The sequence below is a fragment of the Natator depressus genome, chromosome 1 (genome assembly GCF_965152275.1).
Source record: "Natator depressus isolate rNatDep1 chromosome 1, rNatDep2.hap1, whole genome shotgun sequence".
NCBI classification, from domain to species: domain Eukaryota; kingdom Metazoa; phylum Chordata; order Testudines; family Cheloniidae; genus Natator; species Natator depressus.
The window spans coordinates 109,887,922-109,908,049 of NC_134234.1; the positions used below are offsets into that span (position 1 = coordinate 109,887,922).

The window sequence follows — 20,128 nt, forward strand, 5'->3', positions numbered from 1 at the left end:
ATTATATTGAAAGTCTATTTATTCTTTTTCCATTATCACAAAATTTACAGATGTACAGCTTACTTAGCAGCAAGACTCTCATGAGGTGCATTGCATGAGTGAATGCCTGCAGGCTTGTTCTCCTTAACATGACACATGATAAATCACATTGATTTAGAACTATCAAGTACAAACTCCATAATTAATTTAACATATTCTAACAAGTCAAACCAAACAAATTGGCACCAACTTTAAAAAAAATACACAGTGTGTCTAGGCACTAATATTGTACGCAGTGAACAACCGGATGACAGATTTTTGTATAATTTTTCTGTTATAAACAGGTCAGCTTAGATGTTATCAATATACCGGTTTACCTAAATGCCAAATCATAGCTAGTCCCCTTTGAATAAGTTTGAACAAAGGACAAAAGCAACCGGTAAAGTAAAGTAATTATGTGAAAGCAAGATATTTATATTTAATATGTCTCTGGCTTAACAGCCAAGAGGTATTGTTCTGTGCTATTATGTAAGAGGATCTAGGCTAAATTCCAGACACAGCCTCAGAGGTGCAGAAGACCAGTAGCAACAAGGAAGTGGGGTGCTCCACCTAAGCAATAATGAAGTGCCTGCTGGCCAGCTAATTTCACAAACTGCACTGTGGAACTCCTGTCCAGTCTTCCTTACATGGAATCTGTTTTCCAGAAAGAGCCCTAATAGAAGTAAGGCTTAAAAGTGGGTGGATAAAGGTGCATGTGTCCAGGGAAACTATAGATCCTCTGGAGCACTGAGCACCCCCTTCCTCTCAGAGTCAGAAGGGCAAAAGCAGACAAGCTCAACCTGGTTTCAAGACTCAGCTGAATGATAACCTCTATATTTTTAAAATGTTTTCCCTTAATACAAATGAATTTTATATAGTACATGAATTTAAAAAAAGAGGAAGGGGTGTCAATTAGATTGATTCTAGCAAGTGTTCAGCATGACCAAATGTTTCACAAGCTCTGCTGTAATGGAAGCTACCCAGCTGCCTATAATAGAACTATAGATTAACGCAATTCATGCTTAGTTTGTAATGTACATAACTATATTTCAGGTCAACATTGTTTGATAAAGGACTATGCTATTGCATTTGGTTGGATAAATATAGTTAAGGATATTGGAAAGTGTTAAACATTTCATATCTAATGGCTACAGACTATTCACCTATTTGGTTTTGTAAAAACAATGCAATCCTTTTTGCTTTTCTTGCTTTAGCTGCATTTGATTTCTGTAGAATAATTTAAATTATGCATACAAATGTATTTCTAAGCAGAGGCTTCAGAGGTTAGTTAAAGTAAAATAGTTTTATTTCTTAGTTACTATAAATATTATATACTAATTGCCCATACAGATAGGAGAAAGTTGTCTAAGGACAGAGATACTGACATCTAGTGGATAAACTATCAAGCAAGATGTGTTTACAAATGCTCAAGACGGGTAAAACTAGATTAAGAACAATAAAAAAAAATGCCAATGGTTTAGTTAGAACACTTCTGCTATGGAACTTATTACAGGACATTTCAGGATTCAGACAAATACAGATTCCCATCCCCACTTTTTACCAGCATGCACAATTTAAATTCATACAAGTGGAAGAAAGAATGGCGGTAATATTTCCCTTGTCAACATGATATTTATGGAGAGATGCTTTATTATTGGAGGTTGTCTTGACATATTAGAAGTCAAGTACTTATTAATAAGTCAAAATGTTAAGAGTTTTTTTTTTAAATATGATGAGTCCTGCAGATCTTCATGACTGATGAAGCAAAATGGTACAACAGGTTATGAAATGTTTACATTATTGATATAGAATATGATCTAAAGATCAATCAATCAATAAATTACATAGCTCAGAAGATTAGCTAATGCCTTTAAGGGTCTTGTGACAATTCAGCTCTGGCTAAAGGAAAGATCAATCACAGTTGTAAGTAACTAACAGCTCTTTGCTTTAACAAAAACTTTTACAATGATGACGACATACTCAGCAGGATGAGGTAGTGTTTACAAGAGCCCTGTATGTTAAAGTAATATGTTGAATACTTTCCAATGAAACCTCTCTATCATATGCACTTTTTGTGCTTATGGATAGGAAGACACTGTTGAGAAAGACAAGATTAATCCCTTGTGCTAAACCACAGCGGTCACCTGCGGAAAGGTACAGATCATGGGAAAACAGACATGATTGACCAGATTCAGACTTGGTATAAACAGATGCAACTCCACTGAAGTCAGTGATATTGCATGGACTTACACCATAAGAAGATGTTAGTCACCCTGTGGAGTAACTATGCTTCTTTGAGACCTGCATCCCGACGGGTGCTCCATTTCAGGTGCTCATGCTCCTCTTGAGCCCTGGAGCCGACATTTTCCATTATCAGGGTCCATTTGGCCTATGAATGTGTCTTATGTATCCTTGCACCTCGCACTGAGGCTATGTAGGGCTGTGTGAATGAACCTCCCTCAGTTCCTTCTCCATCCAAATGTTGCACAGAGAACAGTCTGAAGCAGAGGGGAAGGAGGGCAGGTAGTGGAGCACACAGAGCAACACACATTTCAGAGAACCACAGTTACTGCACAGGGTGAGTAACCTCTTCTTCTTCGAGTAGTGTCCCTATGGGTGCTGCGCTTCTTGTGGAGATACTACTTGGGAGTCACCTGGAGCAGGGAGCTTCAGAATTGAGTCCAGAACTGAAGACAGGACCACAGTACTAAGTGCTGCTCCTGAACTGGAGGCATGGAACAAGACTTCGTGTTGTATGTACTAAACGTATGTACTGAAGATACTGGAATGTTTTTGAGTTATGCCCTGGATGTTGTGATCTGGTAGAATGTGTGGTCACCTGGGGGGGGGAGGGAGGATTTGAGCACCAGCTGCACCATAACAAGTGACAATACACATGGAGATCCACCTCGACAATCTCTTGGCAGAAGTCATGGATCGCAATGGAAACAAACAAACAGTCTAGATGACTTCTGAAATTGATTGGTCCTGTCTAGATAGAAGGGCATTGTCATCCTAATCTCTAAGGTATGAAAAGAACTCTTCGGTTGAGACTTTTGTGGTTTTGGAAAAAGCCAGAAGATAACTGGACCGGTTAAGATGAAATTCTGATAGTACCTTAGGTAAGAACTTATGGTGTGGATGTAAAGAGACCTAGTCCTTGAATAACTCCATAAAGTGGGAAGGAGGATCTGCCATCAAGGCCCCAATTTCTCTGACCATACGGGCCAACATAATAGCTATTAAACAGGCAGTCCTCCCTGGATAAGTGAAGCAAAGAGCAGATTGTCCTTGGTTTGAATGGAGGTCTTGAGAGACATCTAAGTACAAAGTTGAAGTTCCCAGTTGGAGTGGGGTCCCTAACTTGGGGAAGAGTTTTCCCAAAACCTTAATAAATCTAAAGACACAGGGTGAGCAAATACAGAAAATCCTTCTACTGGAGGATGAAAAGCTGATATTGCAGCCAAATAAACCTTAAATCAAGCTAACTGATAAAGAAATCAAACTTAAGTCCAACAGGTAGTCCAGAATAGCTGAAAGCAACAAGGATTCAGACACGAGTTGGTGGCACCGACACCAATGGCTGACTCTATTCCACTTCTGCAGGTTAATAATTTGGGTTGACTGCTTTCTACTATTCAGTAACATTTATTGTAGTTCCACAGAACAGGTAGATTCTAATCACACGAACCATTAAGGAACCATGCCCTGAGATGGAGGATCCGTAAGTTGGGATGAAGTAAATGACCCTTGTCTGGGGAGAGGAGATGAGGAATGATAAGAAGTTTGGTTGCTGTGTGGATGTACAGCTGAAACAGGTAAGGATACCAAGTTTGTCTCGGCCTGGTCAGTACTATAAGCATAACGCTGACCGTATCATGTCTGATCCTGTTCATTAGTCTCCGTATTCAGTGTTGGAGGAAATGCATAGAATAGACTCTTCGTGCAAGATAGGAGAAAGGTGTCTCCCAGAGACTGATAGCTTAGACACCTTCTTGAGAAAAAACAGACAATACTTCTTGTTCCTGATGGCAGCGAAGAGGTCCACACCTGGTAGTTCCCAATTCTGGAATATACGGTGGAGCATTTGGAGAAACACCTGCTGTGGGCATTAGCTGTGGTGTACTGAACTCCAGGGAGGTAAACGGTTGAAATTTGGATCTGATGGGCTGTACAACAGTTCCACAGCTTTATTGCTTCAGTGCACAAGGAGTGGGATCTTGCTCTCCCCCTTGTTTGTTGACATAGAACAGGCAGGCCAAATTGTCTGTCATGATCTTAATGCATTTGCCCTGATGACGGGTAGGAAATGAAGACAAGCATTCCTGATTGCCCTGAGTTCCAACAGGTTGATGTGGAGACTGGTTTCCCTCTGCCCTGAGCTGTGATGGCAGTGAGGTGAGCTCCCCATTCCAGCAAAGACGTATCTGTTGTCACAATTATTGTTGGAGTTGGGTGAACAACAGGAGTGCCTACATCAACGTTGAGTTGATCTTTTCACCAGACTAGGAACTTCTTTACATGGAGAGGGACTGTGACCTGCTTGTCCAAACTGTGTCTGGTTTGTGAACAGATTGTTCTGAGCCAGCCCTGGGAGCAACAGTCATAGTCTTGCATGATTCGTCATGAAGGCGCACGCTGCCATATGACCCAGAAGCTGTAGACAGTTTCTTTCTGAGGATTAAAGTCTCCCTTCAATGGTCCTGATTAGATGGAATAAAGTTAAGAATCTTTCCATGGGAAGGTATGCTATGGCTGTCATTGAATTCAAATACATTGTATGAACTGTATTCTCTGTACAGGGATCAGTGCGGATTTTCTTACATTGAGCTGAAGACCCAATTCCTGGAAAAGAGAGAGTGATGTCTGAGCAGATGACAGCACTACTTGGTAAGACTGACCCTTGAGCAGCCAGTTGTTGAGGTATGGGAAAACTAAAATCGCTTCTTGACGAAGATAAACAGCCACTACCGCAAGGACCTTTGAGAACACCCGTAGGATCAAGGAAAGGCCAGAGGGAAGTATTCTGTATTGAAAATGTTCCTGGGCTATAGTAGAACGTAGATATTTTCTGTTAAAAGGGTGTGTCACTATATGGAAGTTGGTTTTCAGCCCTGGACCTACAAGACACCTCTCGGCTGCCTCTGATATACGGATTATATTAGAGTCAGAGTCTCCATCCTGAATTTATGAGACTTTACAAATTTGTTTAATATCCTAAGATCCAAAATCTGGTCTCCACCCTCCATCCTTCTTTGGCACAAGGAAATATCTCAAATAGAATCCCCTACCCCTGTGAGGAGCTGGGACTGGCTCTATTGCTCTTAATTGAAAGAGAATCTATTTCTTGCTTCAGTAAAGGCTTGAGAGAGAGAGGGAGGGATGGGTAAAAAATGGACAGGGTAGCCTGATGTTATGACCTTTATGACCCACTTGGCTGTAGTGATCCACCTCCAAGCATGCTGGAAAGGGAAAAGCAGTCTTCAAAAGGGGAGAGATGGGCAAAGGGTTACAAGCTGCTGAATCAGAGGTGTGGGAGGATTCAAACCCTTGACCAACTGGTCAAAATTGTTGTTTCAATGATGATTTGGAACTTTTGGAAGAAGGAGGAGCTGCTTTTTTCCTCTGGAACATATGCCTCTTCATGGGGGGTTTGGTGCATCCAGAGATCATAAAACGGCCATGGAGTCTGTCAATGTGTGAAGAGACTCATCTGTGGTTTCTGCAAACAGCTTTCAACCATCAAAGGGGAGGCATTCAACAGTGTTCTGAACCTCTCTCGGAAACCCTGAGAATTGGAGCCATGGCACCCTGCGCATAACTATTACCACACAGATGGAGCTGGCATTGGCGTATGTGGCATCCAAGAACGCTTGAGAAGTTTTAGCTAATAACTGACCCTTGGCAATAATGGCATGAAATTGTTTCCTCTTTTCCTGTGGAAAATCAATAAAAAGACTGTAGATGTATTCGTTTGTGAAATTATTATTTGGCCATGACCGCCTGATAGTTTGCGATCTGAAACTGCAGAGTTGAGGAAGAATAGGACTTCCATCCAAAGAGGTCTAAATGCTTTTGGCCCTTGTCATATGGGGTAGACAGAGTAGTGTTGCTTACCCAACTTATTCACCACATCCACCACCAGAGAATTAGGTGAATGATGCGAGAATAAAAATTCAGAATCCTTTTATCCACCTGTTTTCAAGTTAGTGGAATGTTACAAGATGTTTGCCAAACTGTCTTTGCTCGGTCCAGGAACGCCTCATTAATGAGTAGTGCAACTCTAGTGAGTGTTGCAGATTGCAAAAGGTCAAGCAATTTGTGTTGCAAATCCTTGACCTCTTTGAAGTCAAGGTATTTGAAGAGTACTGGCTACTCACTTTATAAGGTCCTGAAATTGCAGGAAATCATCAACCATCAATGATGGTGGAGGTATAACTGCCACATCTGGAGATGATAAAGAGAAAGGAGTGAGGGGTGGCTTCTTCATCTGCCCTAGACTTCTGTTCTTCAAACGTTTCCTTGTATTGGGGATCTGGTTGGGGAGTAGAGGACTGAACATCTCTAACCTTCCAATGTGTCAGAACTGGTTATCTGACAAGTTGCTATCAGTACTCAGCCCAGGGATCCCAGTATGGCCATTGGGAGGAACCAAATGGGAGAGAAAGTGGCATCCAGGGTTGGTCCCACCATCCTTGGTGTCAAGCCTGAGGATCTTCCCTATGGGAGTCAAATAACAGATTTCTCTGTGGATGTGCAAGAGAACCCTGGATGATACTGAAGGAAGTCTTCCTCCTCCTTGGGTATCCTCCAATGGGGGAGCACAAGTGGAAAAGGGTGGAGAGTCCAGCAGTACCAGAGAGCGATGGTAGTCCAGAGACTGGGCTCTTGATACCAAGAAGCATTTAGTACCCATGAGCAGTAGAGATTCTGGTCCATCAGCCATTGATAAGTCATTTGAGTATCTGAATTCCTGTGGTACCAAGCGAAGGATCGGTACCGCCATGGTAGTGTGCTTGGCAATTGAAGCAGATAGTACTATAGATTTTGAGCATACCAAAGTAGGTACCGGTGGTGTCACACACTTCGGTTGTGTGATATTGGGTTGTCCCAACTAGGGAGGTGCCAACGATAAAGCCATGCTCAGTGGTAATGGGCTGGAGAAGCGCTTATCCTTGTCCTCCTTGTCCCCTATAGTCAGTACCAGGGCTCTGTCAGAACTCTGGGACTATTTGGACTCACTGGTATTGGAGGAGTCTTTCACCTCTATGGTATGAAGCAGAGAGGTTGAGGCTTCTGATACCATGGACTTAGTGGTGGACCAAGATCTTTTGAGAGCAGTCTCCTTATGATGGGAGCCAGTGCTCCTCTTCTTGGGAGACTTCACTGTGGCCTCACAAGTCTTCCCCTTACTAGAGGAGATCTGTGCTGAGGTCAAAGGGGCACTGGATCTGTTCGGAGACAGATGTCCAAAGCAGGGATATCCTGACATGACTCTCTAAAGCAGGTCGAAGGGAGTGCTCCATCAGCAGCAGCCTCAACTTGATCTCCTGGTTCTTCCTTGCCCTGGATTTAAGGGCCAGGCAGAAGTCTCCTTCTAGTAGACATGCGACTCTCCCAAACGGTGGACTTAAGAGTGGTTGCCGCTGACTGGGAGATGTTTGAATCCTGTAGAGCTAAGTACACCATGCCAGGAGAGAAAGGCTTCCCAGAGGGAGGGAGAGGCACAAAGTTAATCCTCAAGCTACTTATCTACTAACAACTATTTAATGCTAACACTAAACTATAAACAAGAAGTTAGCCAAGGCACGCTCCAGGCAGACGCATTAGGGGTCTAGCTCAGGCCAAGGAGGAACTGAGAACGAACTGAGGGTGGATTGCCTGCACAACCCTATGTAGCCTTGGTGTGAGGTTTAAAGATATTTAGGATGCTTGTGTGGGCCAAATGAACACTGCTAATGGAAAATCTCTGATCAAGGGTTTAAGGCACATTCGCACCTGAAGTGGAGCACCCACAGGGACACTATTCAAAGAAGAACTATTATTTGTTTTACAGAATATTTAGAACAAGAAGCAAGAGGCTTCATAATGTAGAGAAAAAAAATAACCCCCCTGCCAAAGGTTTTTGAGAAGGGGAGTTAAGATATACTGTCCATAGTGTGGTTGTGTGTGTTTATTTTCCCCCTTCCTTTTTGGGGTTGAGATATCAGGAACTGCATGCACAGAATATTGCATTTAAATGGAACCTAGCTATTTTACGGTAAATTGAAGGCTACTAAAATCCTCAAATCCCACCAATTCATTATTTACAAAAAAGTAAATGGAAAATGTAAAGATGAAGAAAAACTGAATTATGTTTATCTATCAATTATGAATTATAAAAATGTGTCTTTGGTTGTTTTAGGGTCTATTTAAAAAAGACTAATCAATCAACAGTGTAAATAATCATATTCAAACCATTCTTGGAGTCAAAACAATGTAGAGCAGTCCTTGTGCAGCAATGCTATTGATAGCTAACATAACCACACACAGATCAGGTGAACACTGTGATGAAAAGTTGATCTTACAAGGGGAAAAAAACAGTCATGGTCTGTACATTTTTGAGAGCGTAAAAATATAAATCTAGAATCCTGGCACCAAGAAAAAAGTGTCAGTAAGTGTTTTGTTACAAGTTTATATTAGGGCAGATACTTACACAGAGCTGACTTGTATAAAAATACACCATACTACATAAGTTTTATTTAGGGATTTAATTTATATACCACAAATACTGCTTTTAATATAAGTACAATATAATACAGTTTTAATTATGTAACTGCTGGTGTTCATCTTGGATCATGAACTGAATGGCATGCCGTGCTGTCAAAACTTTAAAATGGCTTCTAGTTAAACTTCTCCAAAGTATAAAATCATGCAAAATCTACATCCTATATGATACAACCAGCACAATAATTGAAGCCAATATCCTATGAACAGCCTGGGCTATCTTGAGTTTCTTCTTGCTGTGTCCATGAGTCAGCCATCATTTTCTTTAGGCAGAAAGGCGCAATTTCAAGTTTTGTCAGTGGAATCTTGCCACGACTATTAAAACCAGTGACGGTGTGCAGTTATTGGAGAAAAGGTCTTCATTACCTGATAGAGTTCAGACTGCAAACTTAGTCCATTTGGAAGTGTCTGTGGTTAGGAGGTTTTACGCTTTACTCCTGTGACTACTGGTCGTGCATATTCCACAAAATCATCTATGAGAACAGGCCATGCTCCTAAAGAGAAGTCAAACAATGTAAAAAGTCATAAAACTTAAAATAAATCTATTTAGTTTTTAAACACAAGGGATATCAACTTCGCAGCATGACCTATATCTTAGTCATTGGACATAACAAGGTGTGGCATGGGCAATCTCTCACAAAGAAAACGTGCCTAACTAATAAAAGAAAACATTAAAGCATGTTCTCTCTGAGCTATACTTCATAGCGAAAACTACTTGCAAGTTGTATCATAATTCATATTATGAGATGTTTATAATAAACTTTAGTTGAAAGCAAGATTATGGTACTCCTATTAGAGACATTCATATAATGGGAACTATTCACATGCATAAAGATACTCAACATGTGTACGTGTTTGTAGATTTGGGACCACAGCATAACGTATGTTCGTGAGAATATCAAAATGCAGAAAGATATTTGTCCTTAATATTTTTTTACTAGAGGAGATAATGTTTAGTTTTTATTATTAGACATTTACATCGATGATGAACTAATGAATATTTTCATAAACTTAATTTTCACTTCCAGACTTCTATATGCTATTAAAAAGCTATTTTTGTGTAGATATTTTTCTAAGTTTAGTAGCCTTAGAATCATAGAATATCAGGGTTGGAAGGGACCTCAGGAGGTCATCTAGTCCAACCCCCTGCTCAAAGCAGGACTAATCCCCAATTTTTGCCCCAGATCCCTAAACAGCCCCCTCAAGGATTGAACTCACAACCCTGGGTTTAGCAGGCCAATGCTCAAACCACTGAGCTATCCCTCCCCCCCAGCTTAGGCTTAATTAAATTAGCTTAATTTAAAGCTAATAAACATTTTTGTATGAAAATACACAGTATTATTTTGGCTCCTGTAACATAACATGTTAGATAGCACGTACTGTACCAATGCAGTCCAGGACTGCTTACCTGCATCTGCATATTAAAGCAAGATCCTGTTCAGCCTACTTACAGGCAACATTCTCGGCAGCAAATATGATCTAGTATATTTGTAGCTCTGCTCCCGATAGTAGACATTTTAAACATTGGGTATAAATTGTGTTTTGGCGTTTATTCACAGCATTATTTCAATTTTGCTAAATCCAATTTTTAAAAATATTAAAATTCATATTAATTACCTTCTTCATCATAGTTTGACATATCATCTGCAATCATATTTCCAAAGTCTAACAGAAGATTCCAAGTATCTTTTGGGATTGATCTTTTATGGTGTTCCTATGTAATATGGAAACAAATTATATTGTTTAAGATACAAGTTATTTTCAAATTCTGCAGTTACTTTAAATTCAGATTTCACTAAAAAAAAAAACTTACATTGTTATATACTAACACTGAAAGCTTTCTAAGAAAACTACTAAATAAAATATTTCTAAAAAAGGTAACTGTATAGAGCACATTTAATAGTACTGATTTATTTCTCCTGATCCACTCACATCAATTAATTATTATTATTATTTTAAGAACAGTGACTGTTAGGATCAAGCACTCAGACAAGCAACCAGCCAAAGTCCAGATCCCTACTCCCCATTTGCAATTCTGGTTGCTTCAGCAGGGGATCAGACTGTATTTCCTAACTTCCTCCCCAATTTGGAAAGCTGCAAGATCAGCTCCACTTCTGCCCAGCAGGGGAAAAATAGTGTCACCAGATGGCATGAGGAATCAAAAAACTGGTGTGTGGGTGGGTGGGTACAGAGGATACAGGCTGAGACAGGCATAAGGTTGCTGGAGAGAGGCCAGGAGATTATGGATGAAAACAGTCAATGGCAAAGGGGAGAAACCCAGTCACCGGTGGGCAGCAGGCTAGATATACCACCAAAAAAAAAAAAAAAACTAGGGAGGTGCTATAATGGAACCAAAACAAACCTCTGGTGCTTCCATATGTATGTGAGTTCCTATTAGATCATAAGCATTTCAAAAAATACTACCCCTTTCTACTGCCTCACACAGATTTTAGTGGAGCAGCAGCAGCAGCAGAGAAATATCTATAACAAATATGTTTTAAAAACAAGAGTATTCTTCAGGTTTTGCACTGGGACTCACAGGTCAGAGCACCTCAAGATTTAAGCCAGCAGTCCCCAAATTTTTGAGGGCCATGCTGCCTCCGCCCCCGGAGCCGGGCATGGCTGGGGGAGCGGGGGGAGAGACGAAGCAGACATGGGTAAGGGGGCCAAGAGCGGGACCAAGGACCGAACTGCCGCTCAGCTCCTGGCCCCGCTTCTGGCCCCAGCCTCGGCCCCAGACGGGAATGGAGCCGTGGCCAGGGGCTAAGGCTGGGGTGGGAGCAGAGCCGCCGCCAGGCCCACAGCCAGGCGCAAAGCTGCACCGAGGCTGGAGATGGGGCCACGGTTGGGGGCAGGACTGGAACAGAGCTGGGGGCAGGGAGGGACTTGGTGGCGCTCCCTCCCTGCCCCTTCGGGGGCTGGCCTGGATCCGCCGCGTGCCCCCCACCCCCAAAAGACCCGCCGTGCCCCCCTAGGGGAGCAGGCCCTGTCCCAGGCACAGTAAAATTGCTCCCCCGGGTAAGCACCAGCATTGTATGTTGCTAGCGCCTATATACACATATGCACGGGAAAGGATTTTGGGAGGGGTTGAAGGTGTGAGTGTGGAGCGAAAGATTCCTTTGCAGGTTGCGAGAGGCCAAAGGGGGAGGAAGGGAGAAAGGAACGGGTTAACTCGACGATCCAGCTAGGTCTGAAAATAAGAAGCTGACTCCAGCTACCCAAGGCCAATGCACACAAGCAGACTCTCTAATGCCAAGAAAGACGGGATTCCAACCCCGACCAGCTGTGAGAAAAGATAAGTAAGCTGAACAAGACTGCAGGGGATTGCAAAAAACTAATGAGACCGTGAAGGCCAGCGAGGGGGAAAAACAACGGTTTTGCGTCCCTGAAGCCGAGGAAGGCTGAGGAAGCCACAGAAAGCCAGTTTGGACTGGTACAAAGAGCACGGGGCACAGAGGTCCCTTAACGAAATGCCCCTGGAAGAGCCCAGGACTTAAAAATCCTCTCAAGAGCCAAAGCAAGTCAGATCAACAGTGGATCCTGGACGGCCTGTGCACAGGACAGAATTCTCGTCCACCCTTCCCCCTCTTCTTCTTATGTTACACCCAGGCGTGGCCAGCCTTGGGTTGAGCGTGTGTGAATATGAAAGTGGGTTAGGGCATGGGCACTAACACTTTCTTCCTTCCTTTGAGTGACGGGGGGAGCCCCCGCGCTCACTGCTGTTATTTTATTAATAATGTGACAGATTTATGTTACCAATATGCCTGAGGCATCAGGTGATCAGGCTGAGGCCGCAGGATCATTAGGGGAGGAGATGAAGGAGCACACCAAGTGACTAAGTTTTAAAGTTTTATTAATAAAATAACAGCAGCTTTCCTGCGCTGTTGATCAGAGAACTTTGGTAGCAGTCGTCCCAGCCACGCATGCGCTGCTCCCTGCCTGCCACAAGGCTAGCCAGTGTGCACGGGCAATCCTTCCTCAGTTCCTTCTCTACTGCACAGTCAACAACTAGAACTCTGAAGTAGAGGGGAGGAGAGTGGGTCGTGGAGCACCCACAGAGAGACACATTATTGCACAAGGTGAGTAACCTTCTCTTCTTCAAGTAATGTCCCTATGTGTGCTCCACTGTAAGTGACTCCCGAACAGTGCCCACCACTGGAGGCTGGGACTTTGGAGTTGAGTCTGATATGGATGATAGTACTGTGGCACTGAATTTGTCATCTGCAGCCAAATCCCCCAGGATGGCACAGTATTCTGCAAAGGTATGTGCAGATGCCCAGGTAGCTGCTCTGCAGATTTCTGATATAGGGATACCCTTGGAGAACGCGATGGAGGAGACCAACCTTCTAGGATGCGTCTGTATTAAAGACAGGGGTATTACATTACACAATTGGTAACAGAGTCTAATACAATCTGAGACACACTTGGAGAGTCTGAGAGCTGAAATCACTGTACCTTTTGACCTATTTGCAATGCTAGATGAGCCTTTAGTGAACTGATAGAGTCCTGACGTCTTGAGAGTCAACAGGTAGTCTAGGATCACCGGAAGGGTGGATGTATTAGGGATGATACCTTTGGGCTGGAATCAGATTTGGAATCTCTTCCATTTTTGTAGATAGGTACAGCGAGTAGCTCCTTTCCTACTATGGAATAACACCTCCTGTACCTCCTCAGAGCAAGATGTCTCTATGTGAAAGACCCAGGCTTTGAGATGTAAAATCTGCAGGTCAGGATGGAAAATGCACCTCTCATTCTGCGACAGACAGTAAGGAGTGATTGGAAGAATCATCGGTGGACTTAGTGTCAGCTGTGACAGGTAAGGGTACCACATCTGTCTGGGCCAGGTGGGAGCAATCAGTATGATGTTCACTCTCTCTCTTTTCACTGTCAACAGGACTTTCAGTATTAGAGGGAATGGGGGAAAGGTGTAAAGAAGGCCCTTGTCCAATGGAGGGAGGAGGGCGTCTCCCATGGAGTGTTGTCCGATCTCCGGTCTGGAGCAGTACTGTGGTCATTTCTTGTTCTGGTAAGTAGTGAACAGCTCTAACATCAGTGTCCCCCATTGTTGAAATATGTTATGGAGTACCACCAAATCTATCTCCCCTTTGTGGTCATGTGGGAATTGGTGGCTGAGACTGTCCCCCATTGTGTTGTGAATTGCCAGTAAGTAGGCCGCTGATATTAAGATATTGTGGGAGATGCACCAGTTCCATACTTTTAGTGCTTCTACACACAGGGAATGAGACCTGGTACTTCCCTGATCGTTTATGTAATACATACAGGCCATATTGTCCGTCATGACTCTTGTGTGCGTATCTTTGACCGTGGGAGGAAGTGAGTGCACAAATTTCTGACCTCTCTGAGTTCTAGTAGGTTGAGGTGAAGACATCTCTCGGCTGGAAACTATTTGTCCTGTATTGTGCGACCACTGAGATGTGCACCCCATCCTCTGAGGGATGCATCGGTGGTCAGAAGCAGAGATGGGGAAGACCGAACAAATGGGATTCCTGTATAGACATTCACTGGGTCCTTCCACCACTCCAGGGATTGCTTGCCCCTGGTGGGCATCAGTAGCAGTTTCCTTATGTTGTCTGTTCAGCCTGTAAACCAAACCAAACCAAACCATTCTTGGAGGCATTTCATGCGTAGTCTGGCACGAGCGATAACCGATGTGCCCACAGCCATGTGTCCCAAGAGTTGGAGGCACTGTCTGGCTGAAATATGGGGACTGGACTGTACTGTCTCCATCAATGAGGAGAGACTAAGAAATCTGAAATGTGGGATGAGTGCCTTCGCCTGAATGGAGCTGAGGTCGGCTCCTATGAATTCTAGCCTCTGTTCTGGTGTTAATATCAATTTTTGTTCATTGATCTGTAGGCCCAGATTCTGAAACAGATCCAGTGTGGTCTGAGTGACTTGCTGGGCCTTTGCGAAGGACCATGCCCTTAAAAGGCAATCGTCCATGTCAGGATAAATCATGAAGTCGAGAGCATAAGTGGGCCGCCACCACCGAGAGGACTTTGGGAGAATACTCTGGGGGTCAAGGAGAGGCCAAAGGGGAGCTCTCTGTATTGGTAGTGGTCTTGGTCCAGCGCGAACCTGAGGTAATGTCTGTGGCTCGGTGTAACTGAGATGTGAAAATAAGCATCTTGGAGGTTGAGGGCTGAGAACTAGTCTTCTTTTTCTAACGCTGGAATGATTGTAGATAATATGACCATCTTGAACTTCTGAGCCCTGATCAACTTGTTGAGCACTCTCAGGTCCAATATAGGTCTTCAACCCCCTTTTTTCCTCCAGTATCAGGGAGTAATGAGAATAGAAGCCTCTGTCCCTTAGATGTGCGGGCACTGGCTCTATGGCTCATATGCTGAGAAGGTGGTTTATCTCCTAGGCAGCAGGCTCTTGTGATAGGGGTCCTTGAAGAGGGACTGGGAAAGGTATTTGGGATGGGGGAGAAATGGACGGAGTATCCATCTCGGATGATCTCCAACACGCATTTGTCAAAGGTTATCCATTCCCAGTGCTGTGGAACGGGGCGAGACTATCTCCGAACGGATGGGTGGGGTTTCCCAGTGTGAAATGAGAAGAGTGTTCTATAGGTACCTTGACCATCCCGTCAAAGCTATCTCTTTGAGGTGGAGGGCTAAGAGGAAGTTTGCTGAGATCCCGATGTCTTTCATCTGGAGAACCTGGGCTTGTTCCTCTGAGGTTCATACAATCTCTGTGTATATTGAGATGGAAACTAGGATGAGTATTGAGAGGAGTATTGTGAGCAACGCTTGAATGGTCACTGAGTGCTGTGCCTTCTTTTGTACCCAGGTGTATAGATACCGGGGATCGAAGAGGGGCCCTCGAATCTTTTAGTGTGTAGAGGGAGGAAACAGTCTTTTCAGCAAATAATTTCACCCCCTCAAAGGGGAGGTCCTTCACCATCATTTGGACCTCCTTGGGGAAGCCAAACAATGAAGCCAGGAGGCCCACCACATCACAATGGCATTTGAAATAGAACATGCTGCCGTGTCAGCTGCATCAAGTGCAGACTGGAGAGACCTTTTTGCCACCAGCTGGCCTTCATTAATCCAGGCTTTAAATTGGTCCTTGTGAGAATCGGGGAGTTGTTCAATAAGAGAACTAAGCTTGACATACTTCTGATAGTTGTGTTTAGCCCACAAGGCTTGATAGTTCGCCACTATGAATTGGAGGGTGGCCGAGGAGTAGGTCCAGGTGCTTCCAATCCCAGTCATAAGTGGCGGACTTAAAGTGGTGTTGGTGGCTTCAAGAGTAAACCTCATCCACAATGATTGAATTGGGAGGCAGGTGTGAGAACAGGAACTCCATGTCCTTTGCTGGCACATGTCTTCTCCTCCCTCTTATAAGTTGGTGGGATGGATGTGGGGGTCTGCCACATCACCCTGACGGGATCCAGTAGAGCCTTATTAATAGGGAGGGCCACTCTGGAGGAGGTGGAGAAATGCAGAATGTCCACCAGTTTGTAATTTGACTCAGACACCTCTTGTAAAAACATTTGGACCATCCTCTGTGCCAAGCCCAAGAACAGTTTAAAGTCATCCTCTATACATGGCGGAGGAGGCATCACCATCTCATCTGATGATGACGACAAGAAGTGGGCTGAAGAAATGACTTCCTCCTCAACTTTGGCCTCCGGTTCCTCTCTTGCCTGTTCAGGGAGTTCAGAGGTCCTCGAGGCAATGGCTGAAGGAGGGTACTTCCTTGGCTGTGGGTAGGCCACACTAGCAGTGATGGAGGCCTGTTGCCTTTGGGCCTGCCAGGGGTCCCAGTACGGCCATTGAGATGGGAAGGGGCTCGGTGATTGGTACCACAGTTGCCCAAACCAGGGAGGCTGCAGGTCAGAGGGGTGATATGCCCAGTGTCCATAATGAAACTGGGCTCCATATGGCGGGTGAGAAGAGTGAAGGAAGCTGGCTCACATTCTGATTCTGACAACCAAAAGAGCAGTGTGTGGCAGGAGGTCATCAGTGAGTCAAGGGCTCTGTGTGAATTTGGTACCGGGCCCCCATTACTGAGCAGAGGAGAGTCCAGTGTGTTGGACACTAAAAAATCTGTCATGCACCGGAAATCTGTCAGTGTGGAGGGCATTGGTACTGGCAGAGGCTGTTGGTGCCAAAGACGCTTGCACCTACAGTGTCGGAGATGCAGATCTGACAGCAGGGTCCGTCAGTGCCTGGTGTATCGCCGGCGGTACTGATGTTGATGACCGTACAGATGGAGCCTTCCCCGGGGCAGATATTCTACATTTCTCATGTACCCCCGGTATTGATGCTTCTTTCCCTGTGCCCATCGAGTCTTCAGGCATTCCAACTTGCCCTGTCGGTTCGGTAAAGCACATGCCCTGGATACCAGATTTCAATGGCTTCGGTGCTGTTAGTACTGATTATACTGATTGGGCTGAGGATTGTTTTTCGCTTCATTGGGGCTTGCTATGATTCGGACCTTTTCTTAGATGCCTTATGTGAGTGGCTCACAGGTGTCTCTCTGAGTTTACCTCCTTTCAGAGTGAAGGGCTGTGGCAAGGGCTCCCACCAGGACTCCGGAGGTTGAAGGGCTGACTCCACGAGTAGGAGTCTGAGCCTCAGTTTTCTCTCCTTCCTGGGTCTGGGCTTCAGTTGCTTACACAGGCCACACTTCTATTTCTCTCCCAGGTAGCGGATGCACTGCGAGTGTCTGTCAGTCACTGGGATAGATTCCTTGCAAAGGCTTCCTTTTTGAAGCCCGGAGAGCCAGGCATATCCCTATGGGGTAAGGGGGATCCCACCACAGGGAGTTGATGAAGTCCCTTTCTTTTCTTCTTTCTTTTTTTAAAGGCAACAGCCAAAATAAAATGTAAACAAAGCAAAGAAAGATAAAATGGGCTTCAAAAGAAGCTAAAATTAACAATTCTAAGAGAACTAACGATCTGCAAATGGACAGCTCTAGCTCAGTCTCTAGCCAGGGGCAGCTGAGAAGGAACTGAGGATGGATTGCCTGCCCATGGCTAGCCTTGTTCCCCACCAGCCAGTATGCATGCATGGGCAGGACTACCACCAAAGTTCTCCGATCAACAGCGCAGAGATGCAGATACATGTATAGTGGAGCACCCATACGGACAATACTCGAAGAAGAATCATATGTGCCTGAGGATAGACAGGATGAGGGCTCAATCTACAATTTAGGGTGTCAGATTGTATCTTCAGCCTTTACAAGTAGAGGGCACAAGGTCAAGTGGTTCCCAGACTAGGGAGGCCTGCTCCTTAAGGGCCAGGAGGCCTGTTCAATCAGCTCCCCCCATCCCTTTGCCATAATTAGCTACCTCCCAGAGTAAGGCGGCTGAACTAATTGGAGTCATTTGACAGACCGATAAATATCAGGATCTCATAAAAGGGCAGAGAGAACTCAGTTTGAAGGAAGAACTACAAGAAGCAAGTTGGTCTCCTGTGTAAGACCCTGAAGTAGATTCTGATAGGACTCCAGGGAAGAAGGGTCAGATCTATATCCCAGAGCATAGAAGAGGGAAAGGTGGCCCAAAGGAGCTGAGACTGAGAGTCATAAGAAACACCTTGGGAGTCAACACTCTATCCCAGAGCAAAGAGATGTAAAGGGAGCCCAGAAGTTGTTATGAAGAGGAGCTCTGAGCCACATGAATTCCTGGGAGACAGAAAACCTTAGTAAGGGAAAACTGAGCCAGAGTTTCCTTAGTAAGGGAAAACAGAGCCATCATGCTCAGCTAGCAGGGGGGGTGCTGCGAGGCAGGCATACCTCATGGGACTGCCTCTAGGTATCATTTCACTTTCCCCAGTGAGAGAAATTATAGAGAGGATTCATTTAGGGTCCATTAACAATGTTCCGGATCAGTTCTCATAAAGCAAAGATGCTGAAAAGGAAACTGCTGTCATTCACTGTACTCTCATCTTTTTTTTTTTGGTGTGCGCGTGCAGTGGGAACACAATCTTACAAGCTGTGGGGTTCACCTTACTATTGTGCATTAACACATACAGGAACAGAAAAATATACTTACCAACAAAAATTTATTCCAAAGATCTAAAAATTTAAACCTTCCCGATAAGACTAAATTCCAATATGCAATTGCCATTTCTAAATCTGCAAAAAACAAGACAAAAATCACATATTACAGTGCTTTATATACAGTTTTGATTTTACCCATACATCTCACTATACAAATTTATTGGCCAGTTTTTAAACCTCTTTTTATGATGAATGGTCTTAAGACCCAGTTAAAAAGCTGCCTGCATGTTGAGATGTAGAAGCCTAGGATATGTCTCCATGGTACACAGTGACAAAGATGTATTTGTTAAGTGTAGATCTGGAGTGCTCAACTGTTAAACAGGTCATACTACTGCGTGCGACTTTGCTCAGTTTCCTTTAACTTGTAACGAAAGCCTTTTCAAAAACTCACATTTTGAAGTACTGGTTCACTGTGAAGTTATATATAATCAAAGCAGCCTGGTTTGATTACCACTGAAGATAGCAATTCAATAGTAATAATGGCATATGGAACAATGTAGGCATAAAAGGAATCACAATTACATACAGAGAAGGATAAAAGACGGAACAAAACATTGAAGCTATCATTGAGCACGTTAATGTATCTTTTACCTATATAGCTAGCACTCAGTGATTATCAGTAATCCTGGCTAAACCCCAGTTTATAAAAAGTATTGATATAGTATCCATCTAGACATGCATAAAGCAATTCACATGAAGAAAATGGTTTCGACTTAACATTAATGTTTGGATTTAAATCCACAAAAATCAAGATATTCAGCTTGAAAGATGCTGGATGCCTTGTCTCCTTGCCCATTTTGTGTGTTAGACTGGCATTTCTTAGGGCTTTTAAGGAAAAAAAAAAAAAAAAAGCTTTCAGTCATCTGGAGCACAATATTTCCGCAGCAACCCTCATGACAGTATAGCTTTTCTACAAGTCACTTATAACAAGAAGGCCTATACCCAATATTAAAGACCTATGCCACAATTTATCAAAAGCAACTAATGATTTTGGGTGCCTCACTTTTGGAGTACTCAACTTGAGATACCTTCAAAGTTGGGTGTAAATGTTTTAAGGTATTTGGGTACCCAAAAAAGATGAGGTATCTAAAATAAAAGAACGCTTTTGAAAATCTGGGCTGTGGACTACAGTAGTTAGTTGCTTAAGTGAATCATGGCAAGAATAAAACAAATTTTAATATCATGGAAACTAGAGTTCAGAATTTAGCAAAGTAACCAAAGTGTTAAATGAGTGATAGTCCTTTGCTTAGTTCACTGGGGGTGGGGGGAATGACACATTCAGATGGAACCTGAACAGGGGATT

The 20,128-nt window shown here is 43.7% G+C and overlaps 1 protein-coding gene across 2 annotated transcripts in view; it reads right to left on the reverse strand.

Annotated features, from left to right (window-relative positions):
• Window positions 1–20,128, reverse strand: part of DCUN1D2 (defective in cullin neddylation 1 domain containing 2) — a 61,430-nt gene continuing 41,302 nt past the window's right edge. For both annotated transcript variants that reach the window (XM_074964104.1, XM_074964115.1), the window contains 3 exons: window positions 18,818–18,900; window positions 10,402–10,498; window positions 1–9,278 (listed from right to left, as the gene is read on the reverse strand). In XM_074964104.1, the coding sequence (XP_074820205.1) occupies window positions 9,199–9,278; window positions 10,402–10,498; window positions 18,818–18,900 (260 nt within the window). In that variant the 3' untranslated portion in view covers window positions 1–9,198. The remainder of the gene's footprint in view (window positions 9,279–10,401; window positions 10,499–18,817; window positions 18,901–20,128) is intronic.